The 17,576-nt window shown below is 34.1% G+C and overlaps 1 protein-coding gene across 2 annotated transcripts in view; it reads left to right on the top strand.

The window, feature by feature from the left end:
* Window positions 1-13,220, top strand: part of LOC108773062 (Ecdysone-induced protein E74) — a 97,758-nt gene extending 84,538 nt beyond the window's left edge. For both annotated transcript variants that reach the window (XM_018538780.1, XM_018538779.1), the window contains exon 5: window positions 11,519-13,220. In XM_018538780.1, the coding sequence (XP_018394282.1) occupies window positions 11,519-12,072 (554 nt within the window). In that variant the 3' untranslated portion in view covers window positions 12,073-13,220. The remainder of the gene's footprint in view (window positions 1-11,518) is intronic.
* The last annotated feature ends 4,356 nt before the right edge of the window (window positions 13,221-17,576 follow it).

Raw genomic sequence — 17,576 nt, 5'->3', positions numbered from 1 at the left:
GAGAGAGAGAGAGAGAGAGAGAGAGAGAGAGAGAGAGAGAATCTGCGATGTCTCTAGCTTTTTTATTTATCTGTGAATATTTTTAATTTTGAAAAACAATTAAATATTTATCACACGGTAGTGTCTCGCGCCAAGTGAACGCGAAGCGCGACACCGCACCGTATCTTTACGCAAGTCGATGAGTTGTAAGCACCTGAGATTATTAAATCTATCAATAAACGACTGAATTTATCAACTTCTAAACAGTCTCAATTTACTATTTAAATTATATTATAAATGTGTTTTTATTTTCTATGTACCTTACGAAAGAAGATACCGCGATGAGAAGTCCAAATGTCAAATTTTGATACATAGATACGTCATCATCATCATCATCGCCTTCGGAAATGTTGTCCGTTTCATTTTTTAAACGAAAGACGGCGCTCGCCAGCATATCTTATTTTATATCGATGTAATACGAGACAAATGAACATAGTTACAAATTTATTTTAACAGTCGATATATTCGCAATATCTTGCTATTGAATCGATATTTTACAATATATTATTCCGATATTAATTATGCATATGTGTATATAATTAAAAATTAAAAATTAAAAATAATGTACAAATTCTGTTTTCAAACTTTCTGAAAAATATTGCATATTAAGGGGGTGGTACCTCGTGGTACATTCACCACTTGTCATATCGACGTGCTTAAGCGCGAAAATTTTGTGATTAGCGAAATTTAATTGCGATTAATTTAAAAACTATATACGGTCTTTATTATTGAATATTGTTTAAAAACTATTGTAGCTACGATATTTTTATATTAAAATTTTCATAAAATTATCTCAAAAATGTGTCTTTAAAAAGAATATAATAAGAATAACGTACATGTATACATATAGTACATATGATATGTATATATATACATATAATGATATATATAGATTTATATGAAATATTTAACATTACAAAATGAGTGATATCTCAACATGATATTATAGCGTTTCGATATTAGTATAGTGTCTCGTGCCAAGTAAACGCACAGCGTAAGATTGTGAGATTTTGTATACAATAGAATAAGTATAAATACATGTACAAAAAATCAAGGATACAGGATTAGGTATACATGAGTGAGTTATGTTAATATTTAAAAATAAACATTAAACTTTTTATTTCTTTTATGTAACATTCACTTATTATATTTTGAGGTTTAGCAGCGCCAAGTCTTTTGTACTTTTACTTTTTGAAATAAAGTATATGTTATATATGTGGCAAGAAAAAATATTTTTTTTACAATTGGTACAATTTAAAGATTTTATTTCATTTTTTATATACTGTAATGATATATGTAACGGCTTTTGTGAGGTAAACACGCACACTCGGCGCCTTTTACTCCTTTTTTTTTAAAAAGATAATTTTGTTGAGATTATGATTATGTACATGTAAAAGTAACTGGAATCATACTTGCAATTAAAATGCGATTGTTCTTGCTATAGAATTGTAAATGTATGTTATATTTGTGGAGAATTTCTCGCAACTAAAGCCATATCTGAATCATAAGAAAAACGGACATACACACCAATGTATATACATTTTTTTGAGAAAATGATGATGATGTAGGGGCGGAAGAAAATATCATTTTTTGTGCATTAAATGAAGGTATTTAATGAAATAAAATTTCTGGAATATAATTTTTATTGAAGATTCTTATTAATATAATTTTATAAATACAAAATTTTAATTAATAACCAGACGTTTTATGATCTCAAAAAATATAACTATACTTGCAATTTATATAAATTTTTTTTTTACAATCGCCATAATAAATGCCATTGCTCCTAAATTCTTAAATGTTTAAATCGCCGATTAATCAGGATTTTGAAATATTTTTTCTTTATAGATTTTTAAATTTGTGTGTTATTCTCTAGGATATTCAAAATCGTACTTTATTCGTGTATCATTTTCTTATTTTCTTGTTAATATCATATGATGCTTATTATTTAGTGACATAAGAATACCAAGAATGATATTATAGAACGATGCTTATGCCGACTTGTGTTACCAAACGGAAAGCAACCATAATCTTCCAAATTCTTATGAATTTCTACGCGCATTTTTTAAGGGCAATTTTGCAAAAAGAGAAAGAGAGAGAGAGAGAGAGAGATTTTTAAACCATCGAACTACTTTTTTACACATTCACACTTCCTGATTGATCCTAGACTTCCAAGACTTCTAGGAATCTCTCTATTCGGTCTCGGTTCGGCGCGACGCACAGTGGTCCGGATCGTACTGATATGCGCGCATGAGATTAAAAAACTTATCATGATAAATTATAATATTATTATAATATTCCTTCAGAAAACATTCTGAGAAAATTAATAGGTACATTCGAGCCCGTAAATCCCCCCCTTTTCTATTAAAAAATATATGGAATCACGTGTGTTGTATTTGTTAATGATTTCATGTGATTTCTCAAGCGCATATGAGATCCGATTTTTCAATTAATACACTGGTAATGGTCGCAATGAATAAATGTGTCAGAATAAACAAATTAAGTATTTTATTTTTATGCAAAAATAATTCATTATTTTTATTATATAAGTGTAAATATAAAATATTTAATGTAAAACATTTTGTTATGCTAATTTACATTTTTTAAAAATGATGTAACTTTTTAGGTTCACGATGGGTTACGATGAATTAAATTTTATATTATAGTATGAAATTTGAACAATTAATCCCCGCAAAATTGAACTGCAACTTTTTGCAACTTTCGGCGTAATAAATTAGAGTTCGAATCTCGCTCTTCACCTATTAGATAAAGCAGTTGATTTTACAAGACGGTTTTTATACAAATGTTTCTTATTTTCGATAAGAAGTTCCGAGGGAATTCGAAAAATTGAAATTTATGTTAAGAAACATCTTAGCGAAATACCGGATTATTGTGACATTTCCATCCACGCGCTCGAGCGATATTTAGTCCCATGCGCGCATATCAGCCCGATCCGGACCACTGTGAGACGCGGCATACCAGACTCATCGGCTGGCGATGCGTCGTCTCTAGCGGTGCTTTCTTGTGCTATACAACGCTCGTGGTATAGGTCAGTGAAGTAGGAGCAGTTCCCCTACCGCGCAAGTTCCTAGACAACGGGTCTACGATTGACTCATCTAGCCAGTCATACCGCGCGTAAACACAATTTTCTCCAGCTGTTCTCGCGCACTCTCGGAGCCTCTTGTTACTACCGCCTTCCTCTCACCTCTCTCCCCCCCTCTCTCTCCCCCTCCCCCTCCCTCCCTCTCTCTCTCTCTCTCTCTCTCTCTCTCTCTCTCTTTCGCTTCTCTCGCTCTCGCGCTCTACGTTTCCGCGTGTTCTATCCGTGTGTATATCCGCAAATGTGTATATGGTACATGTACTTCTCGAGACGTGCTCTCCGTATTTTTAGAGCCTCGAAAACCTTCTACTCCTCTGCCGTTCTCCTATTTTTATTCGTTCCCATCTCTTTCCTCTTTCCTTTCCTTCTTTGTTTCTCTCTTTCTCTCCTCAACTATTGCTTTCATCCTCAAATATTGCTTCATTTCTCTCGTGCTATTTATATACCGCAGCCCTTACAATTATTGAAATCTTATCGAGTTGCGTCGATTTATTACCAGTCAAATATGTTTCAGTGAATTTACATATTATTATCGTATATATATCAAGAAATTGAATAATTTCTCTGTTTTCGTCTTTTATTATGTAAATATTGTGAATTTAGTATTTATACTTGTTACTTTTGCTTGATGTTCTTGAACTTCAACTGATAATTTGCAATTATTTTCTACGTAGTGTAATCTTATTAGAGGTTTTCGTTCATGGCATAATAAAGCGAGTTTCTATATCTGTTTACTTCTTCTCTCTTGACTCGAGATAATTTTGCATAATTTCTAATATCTTCGCATTAAGGGCCAATTTCACCAATGTCGGTTAAGACTAACCAACGGTTAATTCCAATGGAATTATCCAATCGCATTTGTCTTTGACTAGAATGAACCAATCACAGTTGACACTTTAACTGTCGGTTAGCTTAACCGACGTTGGTGAAATTGGCCCTAAACTGTTTTGACATATAAACGTGTTGTACATAAATATACCGTTATTTCGAATAACTGCTTATTTTGCTGCTTCATCAACCCGGAGGAAATAATATTGCTAAATAAATATTCTTCCTCGCTCACTCTGACTTCCTCTCGGTCCACAAACCAGAAAACCTCGAATAGTCGCCCGAGAAATCGTTCAACCACGCGGGGGATTCCACGGAACTGCAACACGCGACACCCTAGCTAAAAGGATGCAGGCATCAGAGGGAAGAATGAGAAGAAAGAGCGACAGAGGATGGGAAAGGAAGATGGTGTGGGGTTGACGCGACGACGGAAACGAGAGGTGGCGAAGAGAGCCGGGAGGGAGCGCGAGGACTGGAGAACGAGTTCCGATTTTAGCGCAGTCGCGGCGCGGCCTCAAAACGAACGTGCTATTATGCACTAGTGTAGCTTGATGGCGTCACCCGTGCAACCTTGGCTCGGGTCAGTCCTCTATCACACTGCAGGCAGAGTTCCCCGATCCCCCTCCCCCTCCCTCGTCTTATCTTCCTCTCGCTCACACTGAGTACTCGCTACGCGCTCAACTCTCCGCTTTAACCCTCTCTCTCGCTCCCTCCTCTCGTCTCTTTTTATCTCGGTCCGTCTCTTCCTCTTGACGCAGTGGCGTAAAGGAAAAAGAGCTTCTCACCGCGTTTCGTTGCAGTGCTTCGAAACTTTTGCTTTCTCTCATCATGACGTGCATCATCGTTGTGTGCACGTAGGTGTGAAATACTGAGAGCTTCTTCTTTTTTCGTTTTCCTATAGGAGCCACGTGGCGACACTGTGCGCGCGGTTACTCATCTCCGGTATAAAGAATACGAGGATTTATCTCGAGGCAACTTCGAAACTTTCGCTTTCTTTCAACATAACGCGGTGCAATACATAACTACGCACTGTTTGCGCGTACCTACATGTTACGGTTGAAAATTTATTATTTTTTTTCATATATTGTAAAAGCCGTATTTAACTGCTGCTTATTTATCGATGTAAAAGAGATTTTTTAGTTTCAAAACTCATGCTCTTTGCTGTAATGCGGTATCTTTTTTTGAGTATGTTCAAATGTTTGTTTTCTTTCAAAATGATTCTCTTACGAGAGATTCTACTGAGATAATGATAATTTACCGAATTTTGAAACTTCAATTTCTTCCAATATATCTCTTCGCGATAATGCCTTCAAATATTAAATTTATGTTTTTGTTTTACGCAGCTGATACGATTTCGAAGCAACGAATTTTACCGAGATCGAGATAGACACAATGGCATTAAGGGGATGCTGGAGTTACCGACGGAACTCATTTCGTATTTCTCATGCTATTTCGTTTTCCTTATACAGAATAAAAATTCCTTCTCCACAATTAAAAAAAAAAACACAAATAAATGCGGATAAGTACAAACCGGTACGAGAATCCTCCAAAAATTATAAATTACAGTTTCCGTTACCATGTAGGTTTTCTTTCTTCACATATTACTAGGGTTACCTAGAGATCCTATATGGAGAGATGGGCCAATGCCGACTGATCCGTGATTGGCTCTGCCATGATGTTGTGAAACCGGATGTGAAAGTGAAAGAAGCGAATGTGAGAGTGAGAGGAGCGTCGTCTGCTTATGATTATAAAAAGTATTGTCAGAGACAAAAATTAACTTAGACGAGTCTCTTTTACAGTAAGTAAGTTTAAAATCATCAAAAATGTATCACTAGAACTTTTGGAAAAAATATATATATATAAATATATATAAAAATTCATTTATAAATACATACATACATTTTATATGTAAATTAACCTAAAATTGTTTTTTTTTTTCATTCTGGCAATTGACTTTTTGCCAACAATCTGCACAAACTCGAGATCGTATGATTTATTAAATCTTGTTAACTCACATTAAATATGAGGTTAGAAATCTGTGTTATTATGCGATAAGTTTTCACCAAATAAATAAGTAGTAAAGTCATTGTTTAAATATAAAATATTCATATCACTTCAGATTTCGTATCACTGTGTGTAAATGGAAAGCAACTTTTTTATTCGAATTTAATACGTTTTGCACGTTTTTGTCTATTTTGTCTGTTTTATCCACAATTCTATATTTACGAAAAATAAACTTTCTCTAATAATTATTCATTACAACTTTGAGTTAACAAAGTTATAATAAACAAGTAGTGTTACGTGATGTTTCGAAATTGGCGTTGATATATTAGCGCGCATTTCCAAGATCATGTGATTTCCGGTTTCACAACATCATGCCGGACATTGGCCCATCTCTCCATATAGGATCTCTAGGGTTACCAACCCAAGACCGCAGAAAAAGAGTACATTGGTTGCCAAAAAGAGTACATTTTCCAAAAAAAAGAAAAGGAAATGTAGAAGAAGGTTTTCTCTTTTGATTACCGGATTCAATAAAATGACATGTGTGCAATGTAACATCCAAATATATGTTGATATAATAAAAGTAATATTTGTTTGCGTTTTAGTGACTATATTCGTGCATATAACATTATTAAAATTGGAAAATTAAAATTAATTCGAATTTAAAAAAAACTCAATTTTTTATGTATCAAACGTAATGTACAGTCTTTAGGTGTCACGAACCAATTAGAGCATTCGTATCTTAAGACATTACTTAAGACAGTCTTCAAATAAGAACTGACTATATGAATACCTAATACAACCTAGTACAAACCAAGCATAACTTCGTATAAATTTATAAATATTAAATAATAATTTTTTAAATTTTGTCTCATTTTTAAAAAAAGAGTACAATAAGTGAAAAGTAAGAGTACACTGTTTTCCGACATCGAAAAGAGTACATGTACTCTTTAAAGAGTACGGTTGGTAACCCTACATATTACAAGCATATATCCAAACAAAAAATTATTTTAAATTAATTTAAAAAATTATTATAAATTGGTCAAATACTTTCACGTATTTGACTAATTTATAAGAGTATCATGAAATCTTCAAATTATGATTTTGAAGCTTACAAGAGAAATGTCATGAGAAATACGATTTGAGTGTACATAACCTCACATTTAAGCGATATATAAGGTCTAACAGAACAAGAAGTGTACGTGACGTTTTACTTAATGGTTTATTTAATGTACGTAATGTTTTCCTTAATGTACGTCAATATTTTCTTGATGTATGTAATATTTTAATTAAACAATAAATGATGATATTAAAATACGGTATTAAAAACAAGCAACAAAATAAAAGATGACAATATCTATCAAATTATTCCATAAATTTAAAAATGAGAAATGTTTCGACTTTTACATAAGTCCTTTTCAATTTCATTGATATAATATACACAATAATATAAATTGTAACAATAAAAAACGAAATCCTGTTTCGGACTCTCTTGATTCAAAAAACAATAAATTACTAATGATACTAGGGCATATGAGAGTTCTAACGTGGTTGTTGGTACGTAGGTAATGTAAGGCGAAGTTGTTAAAAAATCCTTTATTTATCAATTGATATAATCATCCAAATGTAATTGATACGTTTCGACTTCCATTTGAATCATCTTCAGTCTATATTATAATCCTCACTGCATGTAAGCAACTCAATATCAACTTAGCAGAACTGATGCAAAATCTTACAAAAGAATGCAAAGAAGAAGTCGATAATTATACATAATAATTCCAGATATTTAAGTCATGGATCGAGAAAATCGTAAATGTACATAATAAAACATGATTTTATAAATTGTAACGCATTAAAACGAAATAATATGGTTAATCAGTCAAATTATTGTCCATCAAGTCAGAAATAAAAAGTATGAAAATTGTTTTGCGAAACAATTACTTCTGACTTGATGGACAATAATTTAACTGATTAACCATATTATTTTGTTTTAATGTTACAATTTATATTATTGTATATATTATATCAATGAGATTGAAAAGGACTTATGTAAAAGTCGAAACGTTTCTCATTTTTAAATTTATGGAATAATTTGATAGATATTGTCATCTTTTATTTTGTTGCTTGTTTTTAATACCGTATTTTAATATCATCGTTTGTTGTTTTTTTTTAAATATAACAAGCGTTATCTTTGTATTTATATGAATATTTTAATTGTAATTAAAAATCTGTTCTATCGATAATACAGGCGGGTCCAGCATCACTTTAAAGTAAAATTTTCTATGCCAAACTTTATTTTTAAAAAGCGCGGCTTTCTATTGTTGAATTTTCGCGAAAGTGCTGAAACTTAACCATTTTCCCTGAGAGATCGCCGGTTGTGTTTTAATGTGAAATTTGCGAGAAAGGAGAATCCTCTGTTTAGGAGGAAAGAACGTGTGGCGATTATCGCGTCCATGTTTTCCTACGCCCATGGACCATGAACACAGTCTTATGCTCGTGGCGCGGTGGCACAAACTCAGATTGTATGTATGCACTCGCGTCTGTATAACCGACACAATCGCAGTATTACGCGTAGCATACACTTCTAATTTTGCCGACTAAATTATATGTCGCGTCAACTAGCATTTCGGCAGATCTCCAATTCGATGATTACATATAAAGATTACATATATAAAGTTTAAAATCGGAACACCTCATCAGTCCATCTCTATTAATGTAAATTAACTTTAATCTCGGTTTAATTTTCTTTTTATTCTTTTCTAATTTTTAGAACAATTATAGAAAAAATAAATTAAATCAAGATTAAAGTTACATTGGTGTAATGAGCATAAGATGTATGTCTTTGCGGTTCTTGCAAAGTCTTTAATTCTTTATTATACGACTTACGTGGGTGTATACCATAAAGCACCTCCACATCATAAATTTGCTAAATGTATGAATATTATTTGGGGGGTGGGGTGTGGTGGTGTACATTTTATATTTATATACTATATTTATTATGTGTGGCACAATTGTTTCACAATTTTAAAAAGACAATTTTATATTCGTTTTTATTAAAGGTGTTTAGAGAGAGAATATTATCTATTTAATTATAAATTATCAAAGACGGGGAGAAAGAACAATGAAAACTGACATATATTGTGGAGTGTCAGAAATATTTATCTATATACAGTCTGTCTAGTAAGAGCGTGGCAGGCCTATCTCAAAGAAAAATGCCTTATTAGCCTTAAGGAGATCCTAAAGCCTCCTGTATTACCGACTAAATCGTATAATTTTTGTATCGTAAATACTTTTTTTGTCATTCACAGATTCGAAAATCCTTTTACAGAATTAAAGTATACGCATTAATACGTGCCTGTGAGGTAGAATCTATGCTGAAAACGATAAAAAATTTTAAAATTGAGTTCTTTTTTACCATTTTTTAGTCCAATATGGCGCTCCGTCGTTGCATGTCGTAACAACATTTGTTTTATATAAAAGCTGCGCAATCTGTACTTAAGAAATAGTAGTCCACAGGCACGAAGTTTGCATGAAGAAACAGCGTGGAGTTCTTAAAATTAGATTTAGATGTCTAATTAAAACATAATTACGATACAAAAATCTATGTATGTGTGTGGCGTGCGTGAGTAAGATAGTGATGTTGTCAATGACACGTAATCGTCTGTGTATAACATGTCGTTAAGGATCCCCTTAAATATATATTGATTGTATTCAGTAGGATCATGGCCAAAATGGCAATTATATTAATAAGGAGTCCAGTTACCAGCTGCGTTTATAATGACTGGCACCTCCAAGGCATACTTTCCACTACAGTCTGTCTAGTAAGAGCGTAGCAAGGCTTACCCAGTCGAGTAAAGATATACTCTAAATTTTTATTTTCGCCGATAGGTGTCACCTTTGTTTGCATACATTATAAGCAAAGTATCCGTTATTACTTGAATTGTGTTAGCTTAAACGATTTTCAAAAGGAGTTACCTACGCGTCTCGTTTCGAAGCAGGCTTTATCTCTTTACTGACAATCTGAATGCAGAGAAAATGTTAAAAATATACCAAAAGCTTTGATTCCGTCTACCCAACGCTGGTTTATCAGTAAAGATAAAGATTGGTTACTCCCGGAGGATAATGACTCCGAACACCGAAGCTGGCTCTGCACGTCCTGGAAAGAGGGAAATGACATCGAGACACTCCACTGGCTTTCACAATCACCCGATGCGAATCCCATTGAAAATGTGTGGTCACTCATCAAGAGGAAGTTTCGTGGAAGACCGACATCAACTTCGAAGCGTTTAAAAAACGAAATTCGACGAATCTGGAGGTCTTACCACGTGAATATGTGATTTCTTTAGTATTTTATTATAGACGCAGCTGGTGACTGGACTCGTTATTAATTTAATTGCATTTGGCCATAATCCTACTAAATACAATCAATATAAATTTAAGGCTAATAAGCCATTTTTCTTTGAGATAGGCCTGCCACGCTGTTACTAGACAGACTGTACTACGCAAGTAATTACGGTAAAAAACCACGTAAGTGATGTAGAATGATGTATTGTATCCTGATTTTAAACTTTTGTCATTTGGGCTGTTCTTTTGTTTTTCGAGTAAGAGAAAAATATTTAACGCAAATATGAGCGATAGATATATGATAGGTTAGATCGAAAACAGCTACTCTCGTCGATGAATCAAGTGATGGAAATGACAAAGGCATCGACAGCGACGCGATAATGATGATAGGCGATAACAACGTTTTCCCTCTTTACCGCTTCGCGAACGACGGCTATTAATACTTGATTGCACCGTTCAACTGCGATGTATACCCTTAAGCTTCAGTTACTCGGTGCGAAAACTAACGCGATAAACATTGACATCGACCCTTTGCCGCGAATCGAGACAATAACGCTATCCTTTGTCGATGATTCTTTTGGGATGCCATTAGAACGTGCCTTTCCAACAGGCTTCTTCTTTTATCACAAGATATCGAAGTTGTTTCTGTCAGATATATGATATAGTTGTAGCGCGATTCTCTTATGATAATGTGGCTTCCACATGTTATTGTCCTTCATGCATTGAAAAAATATACACTTGTTGCGTAATGAGCAAAAAAGGTAGATCATGATGCACATTATTGTATGATTATTATTTTTCACTTTTAATTGTCATAAAAAGTTATAGATCATTATTGTGGAAAGAGAACAGTTTTGCTGCAGTATTTAAAAATTCATCTGGATACAGATCTAAATAATTTTGTTGAATTGTCAGAATATCATCAAAATAATAATCGTCATATTAATACAATAATTACGTAAAACGCTTAAATATTGATGATAATACTACAAAACGATTTAACGTTCTAGTCAGTTTCGTTTGTTTTGAGTGTTTTACATAATTATTTGAATAGTCCAACAAAATGATTTATTAGATTTGTATCTAGCTAAATTTTTAGCATTAAGAAAACCATTCTTTCTGTATAGCTATTATAGAGAAAGAGATTCGTATGTATATAAATAATAATGCAGAAATTATTCACAAGACTCTTTTTTTCTTTTCCAGTGTCCGACAGCTACAATAGTTATATAAATATGTATAGTGGAGGTGGGCAGTTTGCAACCCCCTGTACTCCGAGCCCGCCGCGAGGTCCCGGCGGCGTGCCCACCAGCGTGATTCAGGCGGCTACCAGTTCGGTCTCGGACGATCTCTACCTTCTCGAGCTCGGTTTCCCGTCGCGTTCGAAGAAGAACAAGCTGAAAAAACCACGGCAGGCTGGCGAGGGTGGAGCTGCGGTGAAGCGGAAGTCGCGTGAAGGTTCGACCACGTACCTGTGGGAATTCCTGCTCAAGCTGCTGCAGGACCACGCATACTGTCCGCGCTACATCAAATGGACAAATCGCGAACGGGGCATCTTCAAGCTGGTCGACAGTAAGGCGGTCTCGCGACTTTGGGGCATACACAAGAACAAGCCGGACATGAATTACGAGACGATGGGCAGAGCACTGCGCTATTACTATCAACGCGGCATCTTGGCGAAGGTGGACGGCCAGCGACTGGTCTATCAGTTTGTCGATGTGCCGAAGGACATCGTCGAGATCGATTGTACGAGCGCATGAGACAAGGAGTTGACCTCCCGTCCCGTGGGGCATGAGAGGGAGAAGAAGGAAGAGCAACAGCAACAGCACAGCGTCTCGGCGTGGGCCCCGCGCGGAAGTCGACCACCGCCGTTGTTGTCGTTGTCGTTGTCGTTGTCATCGCTGATGCGACGTCGCGGACCCGTTGCGGGGCCCCATCCGCACGAAAGGTCGCCATTCAGCGGTTCTCTTTATCGAGACGCGCCGACTTGGCACATCTCTCAGATGTTGTAAAATGCGTTCTCTTTTTCTTTCCTTTTCTTTCCCACACCCCTCTCTTTTGTTGTCTGTCTGTCTCTTTTTACCTGCTTCTCTATCCCTCTCTATCTTTCTCTCTAGCTTTGTTCCTTGTACTATGTAAATGTATATTAAGGCGCCGCGTGACGATGTCGTCAGAGGTGATCCTCACGACCCAGTACCTCGTCCTTCTCCTGCGGCCCATTTCTTTTTCGCATGTCACGTAGGACAGGACGGCGCCTGATTCGTTAAAATTTGTATAAAATTTAGTTCTTAACGTGTCGAGAATGAAAACTAAATATTTAATCTGATGTACCTTGCGGGCGGGACATCATGGACAAATTACTTAAGCCGCGAAACACCGGAAAGCGAAAAATTGTATATTCGAAAGAGCGACAAATTATTTATTGTATATTAGACGTTTATATATGTTACCTAAGAAAATTGTTACGCGCGTGATCTGCGCAAATGGAAAATGTATGGAAACGGACGAAAGTTATTAAAAAAAAAAAATTGAAACGAAATGAGGGCTGTGAAAAGGATTACGATACGGAGAGGAGAAGAGAGGAGACGAGATGAGACGAGACGAGACGAGACGAGACGAGACGAGACGAGACGAGACGAGACGAGATGAGATGAGATGAGATGAGATGAGATGAGATGAGATGAGATGAGATATGTAGTGGAACGGGAACGGATGAGAAGCGTCTCTTGAAGTTTTATGAAGCGAGCTCAGGGAGGGGTACACATTATATTTTTTTAAGTATAAGCGAAAGGGTTTGACCCTTTCGATTCGTGAGCTAAAGGTTCAACAACGCAAGGTGCTGGCTAATATACATACATATACTTACACACTTGTATACACACACATATACATACACGCACACCAAGGTCCAAGAAAATTATTATTTAGCAACTTAGTGTTATTAATTCGTAAAGATTATCGATGCGAACAATTATATCTTTGTATATAAATATAAAGAATACCTTTAGTAGATATATATATTATTGAATATATTATATATATTATATAAATATATCTATTGTATGTTATGTAGTAAAAATGGTGCGATTTGATGTGTCTCTGAGATTTTGGCGTCATGGCTATACGTTGGGTGCTTTTAACCGTCTCGCGCGACGTCTCTCTTTTGAAACTTTATATACTTATCTAGTTTATTCTTATATACATTATATCGGGAACGAATTTTATACGTTCAGGAGCGCCGATTTCGCGCTCAAGCCTTCTAAAGTCGCAGTCATGTTACAACGCGCGCGCGTGCGCGTATATTGCTGGTTTCGCATGCTCAGACTGATTAGAGACGTCGCACGTACAATATAGAGAAGTGCGCCCGACGCATGGAAAGCGAAATAAAAATGCATAACTCTAGAATAAAATTTAATTTATTAACGCCCCGGGACGCGTGATGTGCGCGAGTGCAAGTGTATCCTATAGTCCTAAGTTTTGTACATAAAGAGGAAATTGTCAAAAATATTATTTACGTTTAGGATGAATGATTAACGTTAGTTATTCCCGCGATTATTCGCAGGAAAAAATGAAATAACGGACGGTAGAAAAAAAAACAGGTGAGGAGTGTCTAGCTAGATCACGCGCGACAACTAATGTGGCCGATCGCGTATACGTAGGCGATTTGTCGTACTACAGCTTCAGGATATATCGGAGAAACGAAATATAACAGTATATTTGAACAGTGATCGAGTGCTGCCAATAATGCTTGTAAATTATCCTATTGCACTTATCATTCGAATCGACGCCCTTCGAGTCGAGTCGAGCCACACCATGGTGCTGTCAGATCAACCCGATGTTTTTGGGACACCAGATATACCGATGATACAAAGCAAATTGCCTTCTCGTATTAACAAAGACGTGTTGCCTTCTATTATAACAAAGAAAAAAGATGCATATAAAAGTTGTAGCGATTTGTAATCGTAAATGCTGTCACTTTGTCCAGGTACTTAAAAGCCCTTTACATATTACATATAAAATCTTAATATCGTTTTGTGACAAATTGAATTTTGTAATTTTATCAGCGAAAAATCCTTTGGTACGTGGTAACTTTTATCGTACTTCGAATACAGTGTATCAGCGGGAAATAGTAATAATATTAATAATATTGATAATGATAAAAAAGATATATCAGAGTACAATGGACAAAAGTACCTATATAGTATACCATTTCTATACATGATAACGGACACTTATAAACAATGAATGGACACTACAACAGAAATCCTATTTTTAGGTAAATTAAATTTACATATATATAACAATCCACTACACTACGAGATATTTTAACAAATAAGACTTTATTATAATAGAGATAAATACATAATTATTTACCTGTAAAATATATGAAAACACTATGAATTGACGTAAGGAACTCTAATGTAAACGTTCTGTGATTCGTTGTTTGTAGGTGAAATTTAATAAAAGATTATTGTATCATAATATACACATTTATGCGATTTTCATTTATTCCCTATACTTAATAAATTTCCTTCAATTCTCTTATATATAGATTTCAATTTTTATATAAAGAATATTAAAGAATAAAAAAATGTGAAATAAAATACAGAATAAAAGACGAAATAAATTTTATTTAAACAAATCCAAAAAAATCAATATCTTCTTCTTGACTCTCAAATTCCAAACGAATCCGATAAATATTTTCCCTATATAGGAGGCTAATGAGAGTGCCACGTTGCTGTTGGTACGTCAAACAACTTCCTTGGATATATTAAATCCTTTATTCAAAAACACATATAGTACGTTTCGACTCTTTTTTGAGTCATCTTCAGCTACATAATAACACCCAAATTGGATAACCGAATAAGTCACATCGAATTGGTAGATTTGATGTTCTTAATCTCTGTGAAATACAAGCTGATATTTTAATATGTTCTTATTTATAATAAAAATTCATGTGACTCACCAAACGATATCCAACCAGGAAAATACAAAACTTAAAATTAAAATATCATGGATTGTCATCATCTTACGCTGTTACAACAAAATTTTTTTCCGTCAAAAACTAAACAATTTGTCCGAGTGCACAATAAAATATTACATGTAGTCATTATGCTGTAAAATCTAGACTGAAATATAACCTTCCTAAATCCAAATATCTTTCTATAAATGTACAATTGTAAGTCAAACCGATCAAAACATAATAAAAACAAAAACATGCATCAACAATTTACAAAGTTAAAACATATCATCGTTATTAAAATTGATGCAAAATAATAGTAAAATCAATTTATGTTGTGTTTTATTTCATCTAGAATTGTTAAATAATTGTAATTCAAGTCTTCTGTGTCTGTTATTTTATTTAAACTATTATCTTGCATGTAAATATGAACGCATTCGGAAATTAAACGTCTACCTAAGAATCTCTCTGTATCCAAAATCTTTACTTTATCCCAGTCAAAATCATGTCCAAATTCAATCCTATGGTCAGTAATCACTGATTGTACTTCTGTATTTCTATTAATGTGATTACGATGTTCAGTAATTCTTGTTTTTAATTTCCGTTTAGTTTGTCCTACATAAGAGGCATTACAATCACGACAAGGTATCTTATAAACTACATGCTTTTTTTGTAGTGATGGTAGAACATCTTTTTGCACCCTGATGAATTTATCCAACTTATTAAAACTTTTATATGCTATTTTTACATTACGATTTTTGATGCGTTTATTAAATTCTTCTGAAACATCCGGTATATAAGGAATTAAAAACCAATATGAAGTCTCATCGTCAGTGTTATTCTTTTTACTTTCATTTTTTTTATTTTTTATTAAAAAATTTAATCTTGTGTTAATTGTATTAAAAATTAAGTCTAATGGATAATCATTATTAATCAAAGTGTCAACAACATGTTCCAAGTTTTTTTGATGATATTTAGGATGTGATAACTTAAATGCTCTATCTACCATTCCAATAATAACACCCTTCTTATGAGAGAGAGGATGCATAGACAAAAAATTAAGAATTCTGCCTGAATATGTGGGTTTGCGAAACCAATCAAACTCCAAAAAATTATTATTCATAATAATTGTTAAGTCTAAAAAATTAATCTTATTTCCCCCTATTTCTATTGTAAATTGTAATCTATTGTGAATTGAGTTAAAAACATCCAGAACATCATCAATCTTATTCTTTGGAATCGCCATAACAATGTCATCAACATAACGGAAATATAACGGTATTGTTATTCCTAACTTTATTAATGCTAATGATTCAAGGTCCCTCATGACCAAATCCGCAATGATTGGTGAAAGAGGTGAACCCATAGGAGTGCCGAAGTTTTGTTTATAAAAAGTACCCGCAAAACAAAAAAATGTCGAATTTAATACAAGTTTCACAGCAGAAATAAATTCAGTCTTGGTTATATCTGTCATATTTCTAATGTAATTCCACCTCATATCCACACTCTCAATAGCCTTGTTAATCGGTATATTCGTAAATAAAGAGACCACGTCAAGTGAGATCAATGATATGTGAGTTATATGATTTAGCTACTTATTTACATGAAATCATATCCAATAGTGTGCCTAAATCTCCAAAAAACATAGATAATAGTTTTGAATTGATAAAAAAATTGAGAGGAACTAAATTACAATCGGATCATATTTTGATCTCACTTGACGTGGTCTCTTTATTTACGAATATACCGATTAACAAGGCTATTGAGAGTGTGGATATGAGGTGGAATTACATTAGAAATATGACAGATATAACCAAGACTGAATTTATTTCTGCTGTGAAACTTGTATTAAATTCGACATTTTTTTGTTTTGCGGGTACTTTTTATAAACAAAACTTCGGCACTCCTATGGGTTCACCTCTTTCACCAATCATTGCGGATTTGGTCATGAGGGACCTTGAATCATTAGCATTAATAAAGTTAGGAATAACAATACCGTTATATTTCCGTTATGTTGATGACATTGTTATGGCGATTCCAAAGAATAAGATTGATGATGTTCTGGATGTTTTTAACTCAATTCACAATAGATTACAATTTACAATAGAAATAGGGGGAAATAAGATTAATTTTTTAGACTTAACAATTATTATGAATAATAATTTTTTGGAGTTTGATTGGTTTCGCAAACCCACATATTCAGGCAGAATTCTTAATTTTTTGTCTATGCATCCTCTCTCTCATAAGAAGGGTGTTATTATTGGAATGGTAGATAGAGCATTTAAGTTATCACATCCTAAATAT

The sequence above is a fragment of the Cyphomyrmex costatus genome, unplaced genomic scaffold (assembly GCF_001594065.2).
Source record: "Cyphomyrmex costatus isolate MS0001 unplaced genomic scaffold, Ccosl1.0 scaffold198, whole genome shotgun sequence".
Lineage (NCBI taxonomy): Eukaryota > Metazoa > Arthropoda > Insecta > Hymenoptera > Formicidae > Cyphomyrmex > Cyphomyrmex costatus.
The sequence above is the reverse complement of the archived record's forward strand: the minus strand, read 5'-3'. Positions and strand labels throughout refer to the sequence as shown.